At 39.5% G+C, this 26,257-nt stretch overlaps 1 protein-coding gene across 3 annotated transcripts; it reads left to right on the top strand.

Annotated features, from left to right (window-relative positions):
- Positions 1-5,883: 5,883 nt before the first annotated feature.
- KRCC1 (lysine rich coiled-coil 1) lies at positions 5,884-25,837 on the top strand. 3 transcript variants are annotated; one of them, XM_032652792.1, is made up of 4 exons: positions 5,884-6,076; positions 15,562-15,668; positions 16,032-16,204; positions 24,473-25,837. In XM_032652792.1, exon 4 carries the CDS (start codon positions 24,492-24,494, stop codon positions 25,263-25,265), a length of 774 nt encoding a protein of 257 aa, XP_032508683.1. In that variant the 5' UTR covers positions 5,884-6,076; positions 15,562-15,668; positions 16,032-16,204; positions 24,473-24,491; the 3' UTR covers positions 25,266-25,837. The 3 variants fall into 3 exon arrangements, with proteins under 3 accessions (XP_032508683.1, XP_032508682.1, XP_032508684.1); XM_032652791.1 differs by lacking the exon at positions 16,032-16,204 and having other exon boundaries at positions 5,890-6,076; XM_032652793.1 differs by lacking the exons at positions 15,562-15,668; positions 16,032-16,204 and having other exon boundaries at positions 5,890-6,076.
- Positions 25,838-26,257: the final 420 nt, after the last annotated feature.

Raw genomic sequence — 26,257 nt, 5'->3', positions numbered from 1 at the left:
GGAAAATTTACCATACATTAAAACTTTACAGAAACTGCTCTAAGATTACATAAAACAGAGTTCTAGACTCAGATAATTATAAATAAGATTTTGAAAGCAGCTCTTTTGCCCCTTTCCTGTTTGCCCATTTCTGTTCCCCTCTAACCTTGAAAGAACCTAATTATAGGAATGGGATCACCAGGCAATTTAACCTAACTCCTGACTTAAGTTCTCCTGAATGCACACCATGCTTTGTCTAATCTGTTGATATTTTTCCTAGATAACAAGATGTAAAAATGAAGAATTAAACAGTTAACAAATGACTAGCTCTCTACCCCCAACAGCCCCCTTAAGCAATCCTGCAGGTAAGATCACGCAGGCAAGATCACATCTGAAGAAAGAGTCAGCCAGTCTACCTAACGGAGAATGATGCAGAACCCAACCTCCTGCCTCGATGATTCACTGAGATTCTTCCCCTTTTTTCCCCTTTAAAAACTGTCACGGCTGAGCAGAATCTTCAAAGTTGGCCTCTGGGCGTGAGTCCAACTTTTCCCCAGATTGCTATCTTTTCTGATTAAAGTATCCTTCCTTTCTACTGACACTTGCCTCTCAAATTATTAGCTTTTGAGCGGCGAGCTGCCGAACCTGAGTTTGGTAACAATTTTACATAAGTGAAATACACATCTGGATATTTGAAGTTGTATAGGATGGGCAGAGAAACTTTAACGTACAGGGCTGTCCCTTGCTTCCCAGGACATCCAGCACCTCTGGCCAGGACCAGTGAGACAGGGGATATCGGCTCTAGTTATCAGGCTGGTGAGAGGGAAGGGAGCACAGGGCCCTGCTGTATTACATATTAATACAAATCCTATGTAAACGTTTTTTGCTCATCTGCCCCCCTCCAGTTCTTTTTTTTTCCCCACTGGGATCCAAACCTTTCTTGCTGGCCCTAGCCCTGCCCACAATACGTGAGTAGCAGCCCTCAATCATCGTGACAACCAAAAGTTACCCCCACGTTTCTAAGATGCCCCCTAACTAGTGGAACTGCCTCCATCGAGAATTGCTGGCGTTCGTCATCAGCAAAAGCACATCTAGAGTTTTGAAAGGCTTTCTTATTGCTCTACTGGGGCTGTTTAGCCAGAGAAGAAGAGATTCAGGAAGGACATGAGACCTTTCTTCAATGTCATTCATCACAGTATGGAAGAAGCAGTAATTCATTCTGCATTTCCTGAGAGAGCAAACTAGGAGGCCAGAGAGGACATAACCATACGGCAATTTTCTGCTCCAGAAAGATGGAAACTTTTTCCATTGTTAATGATTTTAATAACCATCCGGTCTCTTTCTTTGGTGTGTCTGGATAAAGAAGGGTGGTGAGAAAAGAAGAAAAATGAGACCGTTCAAGTCAAAGGACCCCTGGTCCAGGAGAGTGGTCTGAGCTGGGAGATTCCAGACAAGCGGTGACGAGAATGACCATTATGGTCCCATTTACCTCTATCTTAGCTGAACTTCCCTCCGCACTCAGGCCACACACACATGCCAAGGACATTACTATGGCCACTGAGTACTCCCGTACCCTAAAGAAAGTGTGGGGCAACCGTTGGCAGCATGTGCTAAGCAAGGGTAATGCTGGATCCCCAGTCGTGCACCTTAAGGGCAGAAGGTTAGACTTCCCTGGCAGTCCAGTGGTTAAGAATCCATGCTTCCACCGTAGGGGCACGGGTTCGATCCCTGGTCAGGGAACTAAGATCCCACATGCCGCGCTGTGCAGCCAAAAAAAAAAAAAGGGTAGAAAGAGGTGCTGTGAAGAGGACAGGACTGAGGGCTGTTTTGGAGAGCGTTAGTAGCATAACATCACAAGACTAGACGTGGGTTTCAAGCAGCCCTTGCTATAAGCTCCACTGGTTAACTTTCATCTTGGGTAGAATCTGTTCCCGGATTTCACATTGCAGCCCTAAAATCTTTAACCATATTCTGTATTTGTATTATTGTCCTGGATCTTCAAGCAAATAATCTCAGAGGTCTTAAGAGAATGATTGTGTTCCCGTCAGTTGGATATGCTACAGTTCAGGGAATATGTACAAATAAGTGTGAAGGTGGAGAAATGAAACCTCGAGTAACCGTTTTGAATCACTGAGACAGTTTGTGTGCCTGTGTTAATACCGCACTGGCTGATCTACCACAACCTGGAAAAACTCCAATCATCCCTTCTGTTGAAAGGCTCACTGTCTGAGTCACACATCTGCAGGGACCCCCATCTGGTGGCAAATCAAGGGAGCTACAAGATTTTAAATCTTTTTCTAAGGCCTTTTTCAGTAGAAGAACAGCCTTTTATCATTGGATTCGACCTTCCTCCGAGAGCTAAGATTCATTTAGGCCAGGGGTCAACAAGTTTCCTTCGGGCCTGTGAACTAAGAACGGCCTGTACCTTCTTTAACGGTTGGGGGGAAAAGCCAAAAGAATATTTTGTGACACAAGAAAATTATATGAAGTTCAGATTTCAATGATGACAAATTAAATCGTATAAGAAAACAGCCATACTCACTTGTTTACATATTTTCTATGGCTGCTTTCACACTACAACAGCAGAGATGAATATTTGCAACAAAGACCATGAGGCCCACAAAGTCAAAAATATTTACTGTCTGGCCTTTTACAGAAGATGTTTGCCAATCCTGCTTTAGACCAATAACAGCTAATGCCTAGCAGTGTTAAATAAGCCAGGGGTTGCTCACTGCTTTCAAGTGTATTCACTGGCTGATTTAGGCATTCATTGCATAATCACAGGATCAAAGAAGTTCTTGTGCACAGCTAGCACTCACATTCCAGAATGACAGGAGCAAGCTCCCTCCTGAATAGTCCATTATATCCTGTATAATTACATCATTGACAAAACTTTACGCTCTCTCTGGTCCCTGTGTTCTTACTCAAGCAGCACAGTTGCTTCCATCGTTCTTCCTTTGCTCTTAGAAATCCTTAGCTCCTAACTGCTTTCCTCCCAAGAATTCCTAAATTCCCTCATTCCACATGCATTTATCAGCACATGTACCAGGTACTATACCCAGTGCCCCGATACAAAGATGATTAAAACGTAGGCCCTGTATCTAAGACATTGACCATTTAGAGAGGATTATGGAAAAGCATACAAAGATGGTGAGAGAGATGTAGGAGGCAAAGGGGAAAGGGTACTTAAGGCAGCCTGAGGAATCAGGGAAGGCTTCAGAGAAGTAGCAGACAGGGATAAGTGCGGAGGGGGAGAACCAGAACTGGAGGAGACCATTTCAAGCCCAAGGACACAGCAGCAGGAGCAGAGATGCGGAGGTGAAGAAACAGCATGACATGGGCAGAAAATTACAATCAGCTAGGTATTCTGGGAGCTACAGGAGCACATGTGTTATACTTCTTTATCATTCTGGCACCAGACTATCACCCTTTATGTCCCAGCTTTTCATATACATTTGAGAGATAGTCTAACAGCAAGAATTAATGTTTGAATGCTTGAAATTGTGCTTTATTTGCACCACCTCATAGGTTTGCACAGCACCCTTTGAGGTGGGTATTATTGAGCCCTCCTAGTTAAAAAGCAGCAGCGTCTCCTAAGTATAAACCCCAGAGAAACTCTCAGGTGTGTGCACAAGGAGACTGCCCAAGAAGGTTAAAGCAGCACTATCTGTAAAAGCAAAAATGGGAAATAAGCTCATAGTCTTATGAAAGGAGAACGGATAGCTCATGTGCATTCATTCAATGGATGTTATAGAGATGTGGAAGGGAATGAATTAGAACCTCACATCTCAGCAGAGGTTAACATCAAAAAACAATGGTGAGGGGCTTCCCTGGTGGCGCAGTGGTTGAGAGTCCGCCTGCCGATGCAGGGGACACGGGTTCGTGCCCCGGTCCAGGAAGAACCCACATGCCGCGGAGTGGCTAGGCCCGTGAGCCATGGCCGCTGAGCCTGCGCGTCCGGAGCCTGTGCTCCGCAACTGGAGAGGCCACAACAGTGAGAGGCCCGCGTACCGCAAAAAAACACAAAAACAAAAAACAAAAAACAATGGTGAGTGAAAAAAGCAAACTGTAGGGGAATAAACAGCAGGCATAATAACATTCATATAAAGTTTTAAATAATGTAAAGCAATATTTCATGTTAGTTAGGGATAAATACGTATGTAGTAAAAATACACATATAAAGAAAGGCATGGGCTTCCCTGGTGGCACAGTGGTTAAGAATCCACCTGCCAATGCAGGGGACACGGGTTCAAGCCCTGCTCAGGGAAGATCCCACATGCCGCAGAGCAACTAAGCCCGTGCACCACAACTACTGAGCCTGTGCTCTAGAGTCCACGAGCCACAACTACTGAGCCCACATGCCACATCTACTGAAGCCCAAGCGCTCTAGAGCCTGTGCTCCGCAGCAAGAGAAGCCCGCGCACCGCAATGAAGAGTAGCCCCGCTCGCCACAACTAGAGAAAGCCTGCGCACAGCAACGAAGACCCAACACAGACAAAAATAATAAATAAATAAAAATAAATTAAAAAATTTTTAAAGGCACGAGAATGAGAAATACTGAATTCATGATAGTATTTACTCCTAAGGGGAGGAAGAGTTCTTTAGGAAGTAGGGAGAGGGTGTTTCCGGAAGAAGTAGAAGATATAATAAACTGAGTTATGCAGTAGCTTCGGGGAATCAATAAAGGTTTAATGTTGCTGAATCACAAGTGAATGCAGGGTGGGGAGGCGAGAACAGTAGGAAGATAATGATATCAGGCAGGTGCACAGAGGTCCAGGAATAGCAGTCGTGTTTGACTTTCTCCACCAGAATACGGGGAACCAGGATGACTTCCAGATGGAACCCTTTGGCAGTATGGAGAGTAGATTGGAGGGGTGAAATGAGAGGAAGGATAAGTTAGGCAGCTATTGCCATGGCATTAACAAAAGATGATAAGAACCTGAAATTGGTCAACAGTAGTGTGACAGGAAAGGAGAGCATACCCAAGAGAAACTTTTGCACAGTGCACCCAGGGACGTGCCCATCAACAGGAAAATGGGTGGAATTTGGTACAGCAATTAAATGAATAAATAACACCTATATGCAACAGCTTGGATGAACCTCAAAGTGTCCAGTGAAACAAGTTCCTGAATACTTCTAGAGAAAGACATAAATCTTATGAGATTCAGAAACAATCTAAACTTTTTTTCATCACACATATATATGATAAAGATATATACATATGGGGATTCCCCTGGTGGTCCAGTGGTAAGACTCCACTAGATCCGCATGCATGCCCCAACGAAAAGATCTCGCGTGCTGCAACTAAGACCCTGCGCAGCCAAAGTAAATAAATATGTATATTTTAAAGATACGTATATACATATGAAAGGAAATGATGACTACAAACCATGGTAATGATTTCTTTGGGAGACAGGGAACGAAAGGATGAATGTGTGTGTGTATATATATACACGCATATACTGAGGGAGCCAGAAGGAGAGAGAAAAACGTCACTTATGGAGCAATGATGACAACGTATTATAACCAAGGATTTTGCTCAGTCTACTCTGTGTATTAAAGGTTCTAACAAAGAAAAGAAAAACAGATAAAACAGGAAAGCATATATTTTTCAGATATTTTGGAGGTAGAATCCGTAGACTTCCTAACCGTTTTTCTTAGTGGTTTGAGATTCACTCTCCCAAGGTGAGCGGCCCCACGAGCCTCCCCTTCCTTCTGACGGAGAGACCAGGAGCAGCCGAAGAACGGCAGGCGCGAGCCAGATTAGAACAGAGCCCCGGAAGTAGCGGACGAAGGGGGAGGGGTAAACAGGAAGGCGGGGCTAAACGGGGCTTTCTGGGAGCTGGGCTGCTGGGCAAGCGCAGTAGCGCGCCTCGCCGCCATGGCGGCGGTGCCGTCCAGTTAGCCGCTGGTGGTGGCGGCGACTTCCCCTCCGGAAGTCAGGTCTCCGCCTCTTGCCCCCACCCCGCTAGCTCGGCGGCGGAGGCAGCGGCTGTCCCTGCCTCTCCGCCTACTCCACCTCGGCCTACCCACCGGCCGGCGGCGTTGGCGGGGAGGGGGACAGTAGTTGTAGACGGCCGCCCCTGCCTCAGAGAAGGTGAGTTCCCGCCCCGGCAGCGGGGGCGGCCCAGGCGTTCAGCCCCTCGACCCCACGGCCCAGGAGAGGCCGGGCGGGCCCGGAGAGTACGCTCCCCTCTCCACCCGCCACCCCCGGAAATGGGCGCCGGGGCCCCCACGCGGATCGCTGCCGGGGAAGCTGAGGTTGGAGCGGGAGAGAGGCGACCAGGCCGAGGCCGTGGATCTGAAGCGTCAGGGAGAGGGAAGGGGGTGATGAGGACACTCGGAGATCGAGGGGACGGAGACGAGGAGAGAAAAAGCTCCAGACGTGGAAGGGCGTAGACCTGCGCAGGGTGAAATCAACATCCTGGAAAGTAGCGACCTCACTCACATGTGGGGAGAAGTGGAGTTCGGAGTTCTGGGAGAGTAGGAAGTAAACACGGGAGCTTGAAGGTGCCGGGCCCTAGAGGAGAGAAGGGGGTGAGACTTTTGAGGGATCACTTTGTAGAGTTTGCCCGGGTTTTTGAGGATAACGCCGTGTAAAACAAGCCTCTAAGATTTACAGCCCTATCTTGACAGTGGTCTGAGTTTTAATATGTACCCGCCAGCGTCAAAGCTAATAAAGTAGGACATCGGGGTGGCGAAAACAGCTTTTATTCAGCAACTACTGACAGTAGGAAAAGAGCTGAGCTCCATTCCGATTTGCGCAGAGGTGTCCGGGGGGATTTAAAGATAAAATGTAGGAATGGGGCAAGGTGGAGCTCAAGTAGAGGCAGGGACGTGCAGAATTACAAAGGGTTGGGTAGTGTCCTTGGAGCAGGCGAGCTGTGTCAGTTTGCTTGCAGTTACGGAAGTGAGGATTCTGTTTTCCCACAGGGACTGGGAGACAGAGGCCTTGTCCTTCCTGATGATAACACTGCAAAGGAATGGCTTCCAGATCCTTGAGAAAGACACTCCTAAGTTGTAGGAGATACACACATACATCTCAGAGGGACAGAGCAAGGGTTCACAATCGTAATCCCTTTTTAGTTAAGTACTAAAGAGCGGCCAGGGACCTGTCATCAGGTGTTGGCTAGAACAAACAGTAAATGTCTTTTGACAGCCCCAAGTTTTTCCAGATCTGAGCTCAAAATGGGGCTCTGGTTCATCCGAGGGCCGTAGCCACAGGCTGCTGGAGGCCAAGTTAAAGTTTGGTCAAGCCTTTGTGCAGAAGTTTGGAAGGAGTATATCTGCCTAGAGTTTTCACCAGCACATTTTCCCTAACACAAAAAGCTATTTCTTGATCATCTCAATCTAAGAGATGTTTGAGTTTCTACAATTACTGTATACCTGCAAACAAACTGCTGGTTCCAAACCCTGAGTTTAGGCTTTAAGGAAGTTTTGGAAAGGATTTTAGACGGTGGAGCTTGATGCCACTGCAGAAGATCTAGTAAAACATTACGCCATCTTCATTTTCATAATTAATTTCTAGTATTTGCAGTGTTGCCTTATGTTGCTTTTTGTCTCCAGAGAGAAAGATGGTGGAAGCCAGAACATTGTTGGATAATTTAATTTCTTTTTTCCTGAGGGACAGCAGTAAATATAGTAACTTCATTAAAATAATTTTTATTTTCATCCTCTTCCACAATATACTCTATTTTTGTGTGGTATTCGGTAATCTTTTATACCTTTCACTTGGAGGAATGGCAAACAGTAAAGTATTATAAATTTCTTAAAACATTTTGTAAGGACTTTATATAAATTCCATTCACTAAAAATGGAAATTAGAATTTCATTGCAACCAGATGATGTTCCATTAAGTCCCTTAGTGAAGACAACCTTTGGAAGACTAGATTTAGTGTCTTCAATCAACCTGGGTTAGTATGATTGTTAAGATATTAAAAAATAAAATCTCTTGAATTTTCTGCTTTCGTACCAGATTTCCTGCCTTTCACTAACAAGTAAGCCTGAGCAGTTTGTATGTGTCAAGACTACAATTCATTTTAGCTCCCATGGCCACATCACAGGAAGATTTGGAAACAGTTTCTTATGAAAAAAAGAAAACAAAATACAGCTGTCTGCCAGACTTGGTTTTTTGCAATGACTTTGAATATGTGCAATTACTAAACACTTTAAATTAGTTCACACGATGCTAGCAGTTACTTTTTTATACTGCTTCAAGGTGGTATGAGAATACTGGAATAGGAGTCTTGACTGTTAAGTTCTAATGCTAATTTCTTAACTAGCTGTATGACCCTAAGTCCCAAACTTCCTGGACTTGAGTTTTGTCATCTGTGGGGAGGGGAGTTGAACTAGCCCAACTGAGTGGTTCTCAAATCAGGGGTGCTTTTGCCCCACCCCCTCCTCAGAGGACATTTAAGTGTTGGAGCCTTTTTTTTTTTCCCCTTGGTTTTTGCCACTGGACAAGAAAGGGCTTGGTGATTACAGGTGCTACTGGCATCTACTTGGTATAGGCCAGAGATGCCGCAAACAACCTAAAATGCACAGGCCACCAACACAAACAACAAAGGATTATCTTGCTGAAAACGTCAGTAGTGTCGAGGTTGAGGAAGTCTGCACTAACTAAACTGAGCTCCTTGACAGCTCTAAAATTGTGAACTGATTTTGCTGTTCCATACTGGTATTCTTTTCATGGCCTGGCTGTGTACTAGAACAGCAATTCATAAAACATGAAACTTTGACCTCTAATGGCCATCAAATGACATTCAAAGACTAATGAAGTCTGTTGAGTTATGCTTGAGACCATTAGGATTTGAAAAACAAAATACAACTTGTTACCTAAAAATTACCTCTTGTCGCTTTGAGTAAATGTCCTTAATTAACTTTTCAGTTAACTGCTACTTAACACATGGTAAATATTTGATATGCTGTTTAAAACACTAGTAGGAGTAGGACCCAAGGTATTTTTAGTTTAGATATTTATAAAAGCCTAACGTAATTGCCAATATAATAGTACATGAACAAGAAGAGGAAAAAAAATTTGCTTAGTACTTGGCCAGTATTTTTTTTTTCTTAAAAGACTATATTAGGAGATTCCTCCAAAAGGTATCAAAGAATTGGCATGCTTCCAGTTATTAAAATTCCACTCTCACTTTCAAGATCCTGATACTATTAAAACGGCTGATCCATTTTCACCTATAGCTGTAACACTCTTATAAGGAGCTCCTCTATATTGGGCTTGATAATAAACAAAGGTCAGTAAAGATTAAAAATTAGCAATCAGGGAATATATAGACGGTGTAAGATTATAAATAGGAAATTGGGAAACTCAATCACAAAAACCCAAAGAAATACCACATGACCAGACTTATACGAAAAGAAATATACATTGCATTTATGGTCAAGGGCAAGATTTTCCAGGACACTTTGTAATTCATTCAGTCAAGTTTCTCAGATATTTTTGATAGTTAAAAATGTTCTATTGAGGGACTTCCCTGGTAGCGCAGTGGTTGAGAGTCTGCCTGCCTATGCACGGGACACGGGTTCGTGCCCCGGTCCGGGAGGATCCCACGTGCTGCGGAGCGGCTGGGCCCGTGAGCCATGGCCGCTGGCCCTGCGCGTCCGTGAGCCTGTGCTCCGCAACGGGAGAGGCCACAACAGTGAGGGGCCCGCGTACCGCAAAAAAAAAAAAAAAAAGTTCTACTGAGTAATAATATTCCTAAGAAATCAGTAAAAACAAAACCACAGCAAACAGTTCTTGCTTATCTGCTTTTTAGGAAAAAAAGTTAGACTCATTTTAAGAATGAAGAACATTTCTGAATTCTTATTGAATCATAAATCCATTTATATAGCAATTGCCAAAAACGTTTCTTTGTTTTCTTGACAGTAAGCAGAGATTCAAGTCAAATGACAGAAAATCTAGCTAACAGCCACTCCTCTCACGGTTATTCAGAAAACAGTTAGAGCTCCTACTATGGACCAGGTACTGTGTGTTAGGACAAGAGCATTCACAGACCCATTCACGTTTACTGATCTTTTAGAAGGACTGGCATGTATTTGGTGGCATTCTGAGATAGGATGTCTGCCACTGGTCCAAGTAAAACTAATTTCACAAGCAAGAGCCTTGAGCTAGCTAGCCATAGATTACTTATAATTATTGATGTTCAAAGGTTTAGTTTAAGTTAAGACATATATTTTATGTTAAGTATGTAACTAGTGCCCGTAATTAATGATTTTGTTAATTTTGTATTTTGTCATTGGAAATATGCCATAGTAAATCCTCAGTTACTTTTATGGTTGTAGTATTAGTGTAAAATAGCTAGAGCTTGGCAAACTCATAGGTCACATACTAATCTCATTTCCTGAAAAGGCAAGGTTAATAACTAACACAGTTAAGAATATTCATGATGCTAACAGGTACACGCTGCATCTCTCAAAACTTCTTTTTGACCCTCAAAGTCAAAACAAAAAGAAAGAAAACAGCATACTTTGGTCAATGGTTTCTTTGGGGGTTTTTTTGGCCGCACCACTCGGCATGCAGAATCTTATTAGTTCCCCAACCAGGGATCGAACCTGTGCCCCCTGCAGTGGAAGCGCGGAGTCCTAACCACTGGACCACCAGGGAAGTCCCAGCATACTTTGGTTAAGATAACAGAATCAGTTACCTAGTCTTCTAAAACTTAGTGCTGTGTTCTACTTAGTCTTTCCTAAGATTATAATGGTATTAAAAGATTGCAAATCTCAAGAGCCAGGAACAAGGCAAGGATATCCATCCTCACCACTTCTTTTCAGTATTGTACTAGAGGCCCTAACCAGGATAGTCAGACAAGAAAAAGAAAAACGTTTACAGATAGGAAGAAATCACACTGTCTTTATTTGCAGATGCTATGATCATCCATGTAGAAAACCCCAAGGAATTTTGGGAAATGCTACTAGAATAAGAAGTGAGTTTATCATAAAGGACACGAAATACAAGGTCAATATACAAATCCAATAGTATTTCTAAATGTTAGCAACAAGCAATTAGACATTGAGATTTTTATAAAAATACTATTTACTATTGCATCAAAAACCAAAATACTTGGGCTTCCCTGGTGGCGCAGTGGTTGAGAGTCCGCCTGCCGATGCAGGGGACACGGGTTCATGCCCCGATCTGGGAAGATCCCACCTGCCGCGGAGCAGCTGGGCCCATGATCCATGGCCGCTGAGCCTGCGCGTCCGGAGCCTGTGCTCCGCAACGGGAGAGGCCACAACAGTGAGAGGCCCGTGTACCGCAAAAAAAAAAAAAAAACCAAAATACTTTTGGATAACTTTAACAAAGTACAGTGAATGCTACATAACATTGCTGAGAGAAAGAAGATGCAAATAGTGGGGAAAATTGTCTTTTAATGCTTCTTAGTGAACTAAATTTAGAAGTATAGGACCATGCCATTAATTTGGTATATTTATTAAGGAGGAAGAATTTATTAAAGGGAACCTAATTACACCTAAAACTTAGCAAATTAACATTCCTAATTTTGCTCAAACATTTTTTTCTTCAGTGATTAAAGATATTTAATAAATATTTTTAAAACCTTTATGCTGTACTATGTTTTAATACCATGTCACAACACAAATCAAATAATGTGCTGTGGACGTGAAAAATTTTGGTAAATTTTTCACTCAAATTGAGTTGATTTGCTCGTTCAACCTATTAAACCTATTGAGGCATATTAAAAACATTTCATACAATGCAAAAGTTAAATTCAGGTTTTGCTATTTCTAAAAGGGTGGTTGGAATGTAACAAATTCTCTCTGACAGGTCTAGAATTAGGAAGAGTGGAGTGGTTCTTAGTATTTTATTAAGATATGAAGCATTTTTTAGACAGTTTTGAATTACGAGTAATTCATACTCTTCATGTGTTTCATATTTAACTCAGTAGTTCACGTGCAGTTTTTATTACTTTAGCTTTTGCAATGGCTTTAGCTACTAATATTGAAATAAAAAAGACCAAACCTTGTACAGCAATTGAATAACAACGTGCATAGTTTCATTTCTCCAAAATAAAAGATTCCATTTTCTTTCTCTTTCCACTATGATATCTTTCCTGGAAGTAAATGGCATTGTGAGTGTTGGTCTATAACTAGGCTTGTGGTGTACAAATAGGAATGTCAAGTTTTCAGAATTTTCTAGATTTTTTCCAAAAATTTTAGAAGGTACAACTGAAAAAATACTCCAGATTAGTTTCAGAAGAGACAAACTATTTCTTGCTTGAGACCTAATGCCAGCTTGTAAATAGCCTGTGTGTTTCTGCTTGACATTCCATATTCTTTTAGACATTATATGTAGCAAACATTAACACAGGACGTAAACTGAAATCTTTATAAAGAGTTGGTTTAAAATCAGAGCAATCAGAAAAGATAATAAGGATCAAGTTGAACTTTCAGCTTTCATTAAAAAAAAAAAAAATCCCTCTGAAACATGAGTTAGCTTGAAATACAAAGAATAGATAGATACTCCTGTCAGGCACTCCTGACCTGTTTACCCATAACCTTTTCTACTTTCTGTAGTTACTAGAATAATTGGTTGGAAAAACATTTCATTCTGTCAGTTAAGTAGATGAAATCCTGAATAGCAATAAAAAACAGCTCAGCTGTACAGCACTCAGTATGTGCCATGCACTCTTCTAAGCGCTTTACATTTACTAATTTCCTTAAGACACACAACTCTGAGGTGTGTGTTATATCCTGTATTAGAGGTTGAGAAACTTGACCAAGGTCATATAACTAACAAATGCCAAAACTGACTCGAGTCCCTGTGTCTGGCTCCTAGAAGCAGTGAGGTAACTAACATAGTATGACAACCAGTAGTTCTGCATAGGTGACTCGAGCTTTGTTAGGTGGGTGATCTTTCTAGAAACAAAGCCAACACTTAAAACTCCAGTTTAACAAATTTAGGTACAATTTTTTTTTTCAAAACGTTCATTATAGATCTTTAAGTTCCTCTCGTACACTTTACTGAGGTATACTTAACAATAAACGACACTTATTTAAAGTGTACAGTTCAATGAGTTTTTGACAGGTGTATACTCCTATGAAACCACCTTCATAAACAAAATGCCGAATTTTTCCACCAACCCCAGCAGTTTCCTCCTGCCCCTTTACAGTCCATCCCTCCCTCCACCCCTGTCCCTAGCAACCACTAATCTGCTTTCTATCACTATAGATTAGTTTGCATTTCTAGAACTTTTTATAAGTAGACTCATAGTAGGTACTCTTTTGTGTCTTGCTCAATGGTGATTTTGTGATTCATCCATGTTGTATGTCTTACTATTCCGTTCATTTTTACAGCTGAATAATTCTGTTGTATGGATATACCACATTTTGTTTACCCATTCCCTTGTTGATAGACATTAGGGTTGTTTCAGTTTTGGGCTATTACAAATAAAGCTGCTGTGAGTATTCATGTACAGGTTTTTGCATGGACATATGTTTTCAGTTCTCTTGGGCAAATACATATGAGTGAAATGACTGGATCATATAGTAGGTATTTAACTTTTAAAGAAATTGTCAGATTGTAAAGTTGTACCATTTTAAATTCTAACTAGTAGTGTATGGGAGTTCCAGTTGTTCAGCATCCTTACCAACACTTGGTATTTTCAGTCCTTTTAATTTAGTCATTCTGATGATGGTGTAGTATTATCTTCTGGTTTTAATTCGCATTTACTTGGCTGTTTATATATTTTTTCTGAAATGTCTGTTCAAATTGTTTGCCCATTTTTAACTGAGTTTGTCTTATTATTGAGTCATAGAGTTCTTTATTTATTCTAGATATAAGTCCTTCGTCTGATGTATGAAATAAGAATGCATTCCACCATTTTGTGGCTAACTTTTCATTTTTTTTAATGGAGAGCTGTGTAAAGCCCTGGAGATCAGAAAATATTTCAGGTTTTGTAAAAGCAGAGAAGTGGATTCCAGACGTGGAGACGTTTTACATCAGTTGGAAAGGCAGCCAAGCGTATCAGTTAATAACAGACTCTGGAGCCAGACTGCTCCTGTTATTTATTAACTGCAATCACAGACATGTTCCTTAACTTTTCTATGCCTCAGTTTCCTCATCTATTAACTATGAATAATAACAGTAGTTAGCCCATAGGCTTCTTAGGAGGATAAAATTAGTTACTGTTCTTAAGTGCTGAAATAGTACCTGGTACATGGTAAGGGCAATGCTGGGTAAGTGGTACAGAACAAATTATTAATAGGTGACTTGTAAATGTAATACTTTGAAGTGACCATAGAAGGCAATTTCAGGTTTACTAAAAGTACAAGTGATGCCATGCCTTATTTTCTTTTGTGAACCATCTGGTAGATCAGAGGAATGTTGTGGGATGATATTCTTCAGTGAGGACACTTTTTCCGTGAGATTTTGGGGTATCCAGCAGTGTGCCAGGAGGTACTTGAAGTTTAAATGGCACATTTTATTTAAAGATTAAGTTAAAACTTTTACATAAAACAGATGTTTTAAGACTAGAATTCAAGAAGTTCATGAGTTTTTAAGGTTAATCATGAAACTTGAAATACATCTTTCTGTGATTGATCTCTAGGCTGTATACTCCCTAGACCTCCAGGCAATAAGAGTTCACTTGTCTGACTTTATAGAATGCTTTGGTCAAAATGATTGAGATTGAGAACGATTGCTGTAGAAAGAATAGTTACATTTTAGGAAGACATGTCATGTATTTTTCAAATATTAATAAAATGGAAAAATAAGACATTTATATAGTACAAATAGATTTGAATAATCAGACTCATAAGAAGGAAGATGGTGGGGAGCGCAGTGGAGAAGCGTAGAGTGTTCACATAAAGATGCTGAATTTAATTTTGGAATAAACTCAGATTCTATAAATTCTTAAAGTCTTTCTTATTGGGAATGAATAGATCAATCCTAGATGAAGGAAAGAGGTGAATTCTTTGTAGCATGCTATAGGTATTATCTTACTGTCTTCCTACTTAAAGTTTTCACCAGTAACATGGATGAACACATAGACTGAATGCATATAAAAACTGTGGGAAAAGTAGCAAATGTCAAGATTAAAACAATTTGAATTTTAAAGATCGTCAGAGGTAGGAATGGTGGCCTAAACCCGTTACAAGATGAAGTGTAAAGTCCTGCATTTAGAGAAATTAGTCAATTACATTAAGTACCAGATGGGAGAAGACAGCCAATGTGGGGAGAGAGATGCTACCTCTGGGATTTTAGCGATTACAGAGGTCAGTAGAAGTCAGTAACATGTCTGCTGTAAGACACGAAGTACTAAGGCTGGATGCCCCAGATCATTTCCATAAAGTCCAGAGTTCTACTGGTGCCCTAATAACTTCTCCTTCAGAATGGTATTTTCTGGACTAAAAAATATATTACCATAGTAAATATCAGAGGCTTACTAGATGTTTTTATACTAAAATTGTCATTCTAATAAGCAAAAAGCCAGTACTTTAGCCTTGCAAGCACTTAGGAAATTAAGGTTTGAGATGGTATATGAAATGATATTCAGTTGAAGATTGAAAATATTACCCTAAATGTCTTACCTCCCTTTATTTTATTCATAGATACCACATTGAATGAGCAAAGACTGAACTTTTTACAGGTACCTTTTGTAAAAGGCTTGTAAGGAATAGTGCCATAATTTGAATTGCAGTGGATTTCACATTATGAGGTAGGTTGAAAATAAAGGGCTTCTAAATTGTTAGTATTTTTTATACTGAAGCTGGTACTTTGACTTGAAAGCAAGCAAAACTCTTAAAAGTGTTAATTCAGATCAGATATATTAAAACTCATGAGTGCTATCTTCAAATTCAGAGGTGTAAACTTTGGATCACTTTCTCTAAAATAAACAATATTATTTATTTTTCAAGGGTAAAACACATACTCAAAAAGTTAGCTTTACTTTCAGATTTACAGGGGGCAAAATAAGAAATTGAAGATGCATTTTATGCGTTTTCAGATGATTGATCTATGTTGATGTAATTCTAAACTTTGAATTATTTAATTGTTACAACAAGATTGTGTTTGGTTTCAGGTAAATGGGAGTGGAGTATTGGACAAAAAATAGATTTTTAAATCTCTGCATCATGGTTTTTAGCTCAGTTGTTGCACCGTGTCACTATTTGGGGAAAGTTCATGTTAAGAAACTGAAGCAATTAATGGGTGAATATGATCAAATTTCTCCACCAAGTTCTCAACCTGATATGGGTAAGGTTCCATTCACCTCTTCATTGATCTCGGCACCATCTGTGATCTTTTGGGATTGGATTCTTTCACTCTGCATGTCTTTAAGGTTCATCCGCGTTGTACTATTTATTAGAATTTCATTCCTTTTTATTGCTGAATAATATTCCATTGTGTGAATTGCCACATTTTATTTATCCATTCATCAGTTGATGATTACTGAGTCATTTCTGCTTTTAGCTGTTAGGAATAGTGCTGCTGTGTACATTTTTGTACAAGTCTTTGTGTGGACATAGACTTTCAGTCCTCTTGCGTTGAAACCTAGGAGTGAAATTGCTGGGGTTACGTGGTAACTCTATGTTTGACACTTTGAGGAACTGCCAAACTGTTTTCCAAAGTAGCTGCACATTTTATATTCGCACCAAGAATGAATGAAGTTTCCAGTTTTTCCTCGTTTTTGTCAACACTTATTATTATGTCTTTTTTTATACAGCAGGTTCTTATGAGTTATCCATTTTATACATATTAGTGTATATATGTCAATCCCAATCTCCCAGTTCATCACACCACCACCCCACCACCACTTCCCCCGCTTGGTGTCCATACGTTTGTTCTCTACATCTGTGTTTCTATTTCTGCCCTACAAACAGGTTCATCTGTACCATTTTTCTAGGTTCCACATATATGCGTTAATATGTGATATTTGTTTTTCTCTTTCTGACTTACTTCACTCTGTATGACAGTCTCTAGATCCATCCATGTCTCTGCAAATGACCCAATTTAGTTCCTTTTTGTGGCTGAGTAGTACTCCATTGTATAGATATACCACATCTTCTTTATCCATTCGTCTGTCGATGGGCATTTAGGTTGCTTCCATGACCTGGCTATTGTAAATAGTGCTGCAGTGAACATTGGGGTGCATGTGTCTTTTTTTTTTTTTTTTTTTTTTTTTTTTTTCGCTGGCCTCTCACTGTTGTGGCTTCTCCCATTGCAGAGCACAGGCTCTGGACGTGCAGGCTCAGCGGCCATGGCTCATGGGCCCAGCCGCTCCGCGGCATGTGGGATCTTCCCAGACCGGGGCAGGAACCCGCGTCCCCTGCATCGGCAGGCGGACTCTCAACCACTGTGCCACCAGGGAAGCCCCGCATGTGTCTTTTTGAATTACAGTTTTCTGTGGGTATATGCCCAGTAGTGGGATTGTTGGGTCATATGGTAATTTTATTTTTAGTGGTTTTTTTTTTTTTTTTTTTTTTTTTTTTTTGCGGTAAGCGGACGTCTCACTGTTGTGGCCTCTACCGTTGCGGAGCAACAGGCTCCGTACGCACAGGCTCAGCGTCCATGGCTCACGGGCCTAGCCACTCCACGGCATGTGGGATCTTCCCAGACCAGGGCACGAACCTGTATCCCCTGCATCGGCAGGTGGACTCTCAACCACTGCGCCACCAGGGAAGCCCTATTTTTAGTTTTTTAAGGAACCTCCATACTGTTCTCCATAGTGGCTGTATCAATTTGCATTCCCACCAACAGTGCAAGAGGGTTCCCTTTTCTCCACACCCTCTCCAGCATTTGTTGTTTGTAGATGTTCTTATGATGCCCATTCTAACTGGTGTGAGGTGATACCTCATTGTAGTTTTGATTTGCATTTCTCTAATAATTAGTGATGTTGAGCATCCTTTCATGTGTTTGTTGGCCATCTGTATGTCTTCTTTGGAGAAATGTCTATTTAGGTCTTCTGCCCATTTTTGGATTGGGTTGTTTGTTTGTTTTTTAATATTGAGCTGCATGAGCTGTTTATATATTTTGGAGATTAATTCTTTGTCCGTTGATTCGTTGGCAAATATTTTCTCCCATTCTGAGGGTTGTCTTTTCATCTTGTTTGTAGTTTCCTTTGCTTTGCAAAAGCTTTTAAGTTTCATTAGGTCCCATTTGTTTATTTTTGTTTTTATTTCCATTACTCTAGGAGGTGGATCAAAAAAGATCCTGCTGTGATTTATGTCAAAGAGTGTTCTTCCTATGTTTTCCTCTAAGAGTTTTATAGTGTCTGGTCTTACATTTAGGTCTCTAATCCATTTTTAGTTTATTTTTATGTATGGTGTTAGGGAGTGTTCTAATCTCATTCTTTTACATGTAACTAGCTGTCCAGTTTTCCCAGCACCACTTATTGAAGAGACTGTCTTTTCTCCATTGTATATCCTTGCCTCCCTTGTCATAGATTAGTTGACCATAGGTGCGTGGGTTTATCTCTGGGCTTTCTATCCTGTTCCATTGATCTATATTTCTGTTTTTGTGACAGTACCATATTGTCTTGATTACTGTAGCTTTGTAGTATAGTCTGAAGTCAGGGAGTCTGATTCCTCCAGCTCCGTTTTTTTCCCTCAAGACTGCTTTAGCTATTCAGGATCTTTTGTGTCTCCATACAAATTTTAAGGTTTTTTGTTCTAGTTATGTAAAAAGTGCCATTGGTAATTTGATAGGGATTGCATTGAACCTGTAGATTGCTTTGGGAGTATAGTCATTTTCACAATATTGATTCTTCCCATCCAAGAACATGGTATATCTCTCCATCTGTTGGTATCATCTTTAATTTCTTTCATCAGTGTCTTATACTTTTCTGCATACAGGTCTTTTGTCTACCTAGGAAGGTTTATTCCTAGGTATTTTATTCTTTTTGTTGCAGTGGTAAATGGGAGTGTTTCCTTAATTTCTCTTTCTGATCTTTTGTTGTTTGAGTATAGGAATGCAAGAGATTTCTGTGCATTAATTTTGTATCCTGCAACTTTACCAGATTCATTGATTAGCTCTAGTAGTTTTCTGGTGGCATCTTTAGGATGCTCTATGTGTAGTGTCATGTCATCTGCAGGCAGTGACACTTTTACTTCTTCTTTTGCAATTTGTATTCCTTTTATTTCTTTTTCTTCTCTGATTGCCATGGCTAGGACCTGCAAAGCTATATTGAATAATAGTGGCGAGAGTGGACATCCTTGTCTTGTTCCTGATCTTAGAGGAAATGCTTTTAGTTTTTCACCATTGAGAATGATGTTGCTGTGGGTTTGTCATATATGGCCTTTATTATGTTGAGGTAGGTTCCCTCTATGCCCACTCTCTGGAGAGTTTTTATCATAAATGGGTGTTGAATTTTGTCAAAAGCTTTTTCTGATCTATTGAGATGATCATATGGTTTTTCTTCTTCAATTTGTTAATATGGTGTATCACATGGATTGATTTGCATATATTGAAGAATCCTTGCATCCCTCGGATAAATCCCACTTGATCACGGTGTATGATCCTTTTAATGTGTTGTTGGATTCCGTTTGCTAGTATTTTGTTGAGGATTTTTGCATCTATATTCATCAGTGATATTAGTCTGTAATTTTCTTTTTTTGTAGTATCTTTGTCTGGTTTTGGTATCAGGGTGATGGTAGCCTCATAGAAGGAATTTGGGAGTTTTCCTTCCTCTGCAGTTTCACCTGTGAAGCCATCTGGTCCTGGACTTTTGTTTGTTGGAAGATTTTTAATCACAGTTTCAATTTCATTACTTGTGATTGGTCTGTTCATATTTTCTGTTTCTTCCTGGTTCAGTTTTAGAAGGTTATACCTATGTGTCTATACCTTTCTAAGAATGTGTCTATTTCTTCCAGGTTGTCCATTTTATTGGCATAGAGTTGCTTGTAGTAGTCTCTTAGGATGCTATGTATTTCTGCAGTGTCTGTTGTAACTTCTCCTTTTTCATTTCTAATTTCATTTATTTGAGTCCTCTCCCTCTTTTTCTTGATTAAGTCTGGCTAATGGTTTATCAATTTTGTTTATCTTCTCAAAGAACCAGCTTTTAGTTTTATTGATCTTTGCTATTGTTTTCTTTGTTTCTATTTCATTTATTTCTGCTCTGATCTTTATGATTTCTTTCCTTCTACTAACTTCAGGTTTTGTGTGTTCTTCTTTCTCTAGTTCCTTTAGCTGTAAGTTTAGATTGTTTGAGATTTTTATTGTTTCTTTTTTTTTTTTTTTTTTTTTTTTTTATTGTTTCTTGAGGTAAGCTTATATTGCTATAAACTTCCCTCTTAGAACTGCTTTTGCTGCATCCCATAGGTTTTGGATCGTCATGTTTTCATTGTCATTTGTCTCTAGGTAGTTTTTGATTTCCTCTTTGATTTCTTCAGTGATCTCTTGGTTATTTAGTAACGTATTGTTTAGCCTCCATGTGTTTTTTTTTTACATTTTTTCCCCTGTAATTGATTTCTAATCTCACCAGTGTTGTGGTCAGAAAAGATGCTTGATATGATTTCAATTTTCTTAAATTTACTGAGGCTTGATTTGTGACCCAAGATGTGATCTATCCTAGAGAATGATCCATGAGCACTTGAGAAGAAAGTGTAATCTGCTCTTTTTGGATGGAATGTCCTATAAATATCAGTTAAATCTATATGGTCTATTGTGTTATTTAAAGCTTGTGTTTCCTTATGAATTTTCTGTTTGGATGATCTGTCCATTGATGTAAGTGAGGGGTTAGTCCCCCATTATTATTGTGTTACTGTCAATTTCCTCTTTTATAGCTGTTAGTGGTTGCCTTATGTATTGAGGTGCTCCTATGTTGGGTGCATATATATTTATAATTGTTATATCTTCTTCTTGGATTGATGCCTTGATCATTATGTAGTGTCCTTCCTTGTCTCTTGTAACATTCTTTATTTTAAATTCTCTTTTATATGACATGAGTATTGCTACTCCAGCTTTCTTTTGATTTCCATTTGCATGGAATATGTTTTTCCATCCCCTCACTTTCAGTCTGTATGTGTCCCTAGGTCTGAAGTGGGTCTCTTGTAGACAGCATATATATGGGTCTTGTTTTTGTATCCATTCAGCCAGTCTGTGTCTTTTCGTTGAAGTGTTTAATCCATTCACATTTAAGGTAATTATTGATATGTATGTTCCTATTACCGTTTTCTTAATTGTTTTGGCTTTGTTATTGTAGGTCTTCCCCTTCTCTTGTGTTTCCTTCCTAGAGAAATTCCTGTAGCATTTGTTGTAAAGCTGGTTTGGTGGTGCTGAATTCTCTTAGCTTTTGCTTGTCTGTAAAGCTTTTGATTTCTCCATCGAATCTGAATCAGATCCTTGCCAGGTAGAGTAATCTTGGTTGTAGGTTCCTCCCTTTCATCACTTTAAGTATATCATGCCACTCCCTTCTGGCTTGTAGAGTTTCTGCTGAGAAATCAGCTGTTAACCTTAAGGGAGTTCCCTTGTATGTTATTTGTTGTTTTTCCCTTGTTGCTTTCAATAATTTTTCTTTGTCTTTAATTTTTGTCAATTTGATTACTATGTGTCTCAGCGTGTTTCTCCTTGGGTTTATCCTGCCTGGGACTCTCTGTGCTTCCTGGACTTGGGTGGCTATTTCCTTTCCCATGTTAGGGAAGTTTTTGACTATAATCTCTTCAAATATTTTCTCGGGTCCTTTCTCTCTCTCTTCTCTTTCTGGGACCCCTATAATGCGAATATTGGTGAGTTTAATGTTGTCCCAGAGGTCTCTTAGGCTGTCTTCACTTCTTTGCATTCTTTTTTCTTTATTCTATTCCACGGCAGTGAATTCCACCATTCTGTCTTCCAGGTAGGTCACTTATCCGTTCTTCTGCCTCAGTTATTCTGCTATTGATTCCTTCTAGTGTATTTTTCATTTCAGTTATTGTATTGTTCATCTCTGTTTGTTTGTTCTTTAATTCTTCTAGGTGTTTGTTCTTTAATTCTTCTAGGTCTTTGTTAAACATTTCTTGCAGCTTCTCAATCTTTGCCTCCATTCTTTTTCCAAGATCCTGGATCATCTTCACTATCATTATTCTGAATTCTTTTTCTGGAAGGTTGCCTATCTCCACTTCATTTAGTTGTTTTTCTGGGGTTTTACCTTGTTCCTTCATCTGGTACAATGTCCTCTGTCTTTTCATTTTATCTATCTTTCTGTGAATGTGGTTTTCCTTCCGCAGGCTGCAGAATTGTAGTTTTTCTTGCTTCTGCTGTCTGCCCTCTGGTGGATGAGGCTATAAGCTTATAAGATAGGTGATTGCTACAGGGGCTCTTTCTTGATCTGTGTCTCAACAAGTGGCACCTCTCTGTCTTTTTGATTATAGCCAGCCTAGCGGCTATAAGGTGAAATCTTTTTATTATAAAACATATTTAAACATATAAGGAGAGAAAGCAGTATTATGAACGCTCATGTACCCACCATCCAGTTTTAACAATTATCAACATCTTTTTAATCTTATTAGTGACTTTTAACAGTTTTATTGAGGTATAGTTGACATACAGTAAACTGTATATATTCCACGTATACAATTTGATAGGTCTTGAGAGGTGTATATACCCATGAAATGATCACCACAATTAAGATAGTAAACATATCCATACCCACAAAAGTGTCATTTATAATCGCTCCCTCCTACTTTTTCCTGCCTCATCCCCAAGCAACCACTGTGTTACTACAGGTTAGTTTCCATTTTCAAGAGCTTTATATATATGGAATAATATATTATGTACTCTTTTGTCAGGCTTCTTTCATTCAGCATGATGATTTTGAGATTCATCTATTTCAAGTGTATCAATAATCTATTCCTTTTTATCATTGGTTCCATTCTATAGAGATACCACTATTTGATTTATGCATTCACCTGTTGATCAATATTTGGGTTTGTTTTTTTTCCTTTCCAGGGCTCTTACAAATAACACTGCTATGAACATTCATGTATAAGTCTTTATGTGGACATATACTTCCTTTTCTTTTGGATAAATATCTAGGAGTGGAATAACTGGATCGTATGTTAGGTGTATGTTTAACTTCCTCAGAAACTACCAGACTGTCTTCCAAGTAGTTGTATCATTTTACATCCCTACCAGCAATGTATGAGAATTCCAGTTGCACATCCTCACCAGTCTCTTTAATTTCAGTCATTCTAGTGAGTGTGAGGTAGTACCTTTTTGTGCTTTTAATTGACATTTTCTTGATGACGAATGACACTGAGCATCTTTCATTTGTTTATTGTCCATTTGTATATATTCTTTCCTGAAGTGTCTGTTCAAATTTTTTTACCCATATTTAATCAATTAGTTGTTACATTATTTTGCTCTAGTCAGAATTTTTATACTGTTTGAGTAGAATAAGGGCTGAATTTTCTGACTCACCAAATTAGGCTTCATTTAGATTTTCTTTTTAATCTCAAATTGCCAGTAAAGCTAGCTGATCACTAGTGACTCTAGATTTTGCTCTCAGACTTGTTCTGTTAATGGACAGAAATGTGTGATTCTACATGGGTTACGCTGCCTCCTAATTTTTGGAAAGAAAGTACAACACAAAAATATCTAGCGCGTTATCATCTCATAGTGAGTACCTTTTCTGCTAGATTTGTAACGCAGGATTTGAGGTGGGGGGAGAGAAAGAGAAATAGTAGTTGTACTGCCCCCACCTGCCAAAAGAAATTTAAACAAGCAAACAAAGACTAGCATTATCTGATTTAAATTTCTTTTGAAACTTTTCTCTACATATAAATCCTAGTCCCTCTCAGCTGTCACCTCCATTTCCTTCCTTACCCCTCCCACCAGTGCTTTAATAGAGAACAAACCAGAAGGCATTCTAGAATGCTTTTTTCACCAATCAGAAGTAATGGAATGAAATCCAAGACCCTGTTCGGAAGATACGGAACTCTTGTCCCTCGTCTTTCCTCATGCCCTGTACCTACGATTAGTTTTGTCTCATAGCTGAATTTCTAATTTCCAGCGTTCCCAAACCATTTTACAAACATCCTTTTATTATTAAGCCTTACAATACTCTAGTCAGGTGAGTATATGTGTTCATTTTATTTTGTGTGAGTAAACAGAAGATTTTTAAAGATCAAATTACTTCTCTACGGTTTATTTCTTTTCTTAGACAACAGTATACAAAAAATTGACTATTCTGAACTTTAGAAATTGTTTGAACATTCAGATCAGGACAGTCACCATGGATGTGTAAGTCGTTGTATCCCTAATTCCTTACGTTTTTAGCCCTACAAAAGAATTCTATATGTCAGCTCCTTTCTACCCTCTTCATCCCACTTCTGAGAAAGGTAAAATTATTTGTGAGTGGCCTAGGCAGTATTTGACCTTTCTGATGCTCCTTTTTGGCATTTAATGTCATGATGTTTAACTTTCATGCCAAAGTAGTTTTAATTTGTTTGGCCTTCTTTATTTTGTTTTTTGAGACTCTTTTCAAGAGTAAAGGAAATATTCAGCATAAAATAATATAGTAAGAAGAATTTTCTCCCATCTTCTCTACAGAGAATCCCTTGTCAACCTAATGAATCATTCAAAGAAGACATCTGACTCTTTTCAAGATGAACTTGAAGATTATATCAAAGTGCAGAAAGCCAGAGGCTTAGAGCCAAAGACTTGTTTCAGAAAGATGAGAGAGGATTATTTGGAAACCTGTGGATACAAAGAAGAGGTTGATTCTAGACCCAGGTGTAGAATGTTTGATCAAAGACTCCCTTATGAACCCATCCAGACCTACCGAAGACCATGCAATATCTCACAAGCAGTGGAGAAGCAGTTACCTCTGTGGCTACCAGCTCATGACAGCAGGCTGAGACTAGACTCCCTGAGCAACTGTCAATTCACCAGGGACTGTTTCTCAGGAAAACCAGTAGCCCTGAACTTTAGTCAACAAGAGTATAACTGTAGCTCATACAGTGTAGAATCTGGAGTTTACAGGCACCTCTCCTTAGAAAACAGTACCAGTGCCCATCAAGCTAGTTATAAACAGATACATCAGAAGAGAAAAAGGCACCCAGAGGAAGGCCAGGAAAAGCCAGAAGAGGAGTGGCCCAAGCATAAGAGGAAGAAAGCTTATGAGGAAATAGATTTAGACAAACACAAGAGCATCCAAAGAAACAAAACAGAGGCGGAAACAGTCAGAGTCAGTACGGAAAAGCCTAAGAACCAAAAGGAGAAAAAAAGCCGAGATGCGGCCTCTAAGAAAGAGAAACGTAAGCGTAGAAAAGAGAAAAAGGAACAAGGGAAAGAAAGGACAGAAGAGGAGATGCTTTGGGACCAGTCTATCCTTGGATTTTGAAGCTCTTGCATTGGTTCTCCTGAGGTTAAACTGAAAAAATAGTTGAGGAGCTTGGTTTCACGATGTCCACGTTCACATTGCTCTTTTCATGTGAACAGGTACAAAGGCTAAGTGAACGGAAAACATTTAATGTACTTGCTCTCCAACATGGAAATTACTTTTCTTCTCTTCTAAAATCATTACTACATTTTTCTTATGCATAATGTAATTTCCCTTAATGAGGGTGGCTCTGCTTTTACTCATCAAATTGCTCTGATGGTGGAAGTATTTTTCCCTTGGGAGGTCATTTATTTTAAATTGGAGGATCAATAGGCTTTACAGAATCTATTTCTTGATTGGCTTTTAGTTTGGGGTGGGTGTTTTTATGGATCTGTGAAGCAGTTTAGATTGATTTTTTTTTTCCTTCGCTAGATCTAAGTTGCAGTATCTTTTCTAGATTGGAAAGTGGAAAATGACATACATTATAATAAGCTTAAGTTACATACAGTTTTAAACATTTCAAGAAGTCTTGATACAAAATCAGTTTATATTCTGGAAATGTTTATAATATAATAAAGTTCTAATTTCTACAATTTTTTTTGTTTTCTAATTTCTGCATTTTTGAGCACACAGTGATGTGTTCCTATTCAACGAAGATGTTCTTCTGGAAGAGCAATAACTGAGCATATATAAACCCACTTTTTAGGGCAGAAATCTGAACGACCACAATTTTTCCAAATAGTTGAAATTGGGGAATTTATAAGAAAATGCCATTAGAGGGACTTCCCTGGCAGCCCCGTGGTTAAGAATCCGAGCTTCCACTGCAGGGGGCACAGGTTCCAACCCTAGTCAGGGAACTAAGATCCCCCATGGTGTGTGATGTGGCAAAAAAAAAAGCCATTGGAATATTCTTTCCTGACCAGTGTTTTCATTCTGATGATCCACTTTTTTACGATAAGCATATCAAATGTTTGAGCACTGCTATTTTGTTGTAGAAAGAGTGGTGACCTGGG

This window comes from Phocoena sinus, chromosome 13 (genome assembly GCF_008692025.1).
Source record: "Phocoena sinus isolate mPhoSin1 chromosome 13, mPhoSin1.pri, whole genome shotgun sequence".
In the NCBI taxonomy this organism is placed as follows: Eukaryota; Metazoa; Chordata; class Mammalia; order Artiodactyla; family Phocoenidae; genus Phocoena; species Phocoena sinus.
This window is presented reverse-complemented; position numbering and strand designations above follow the sequence as displayed.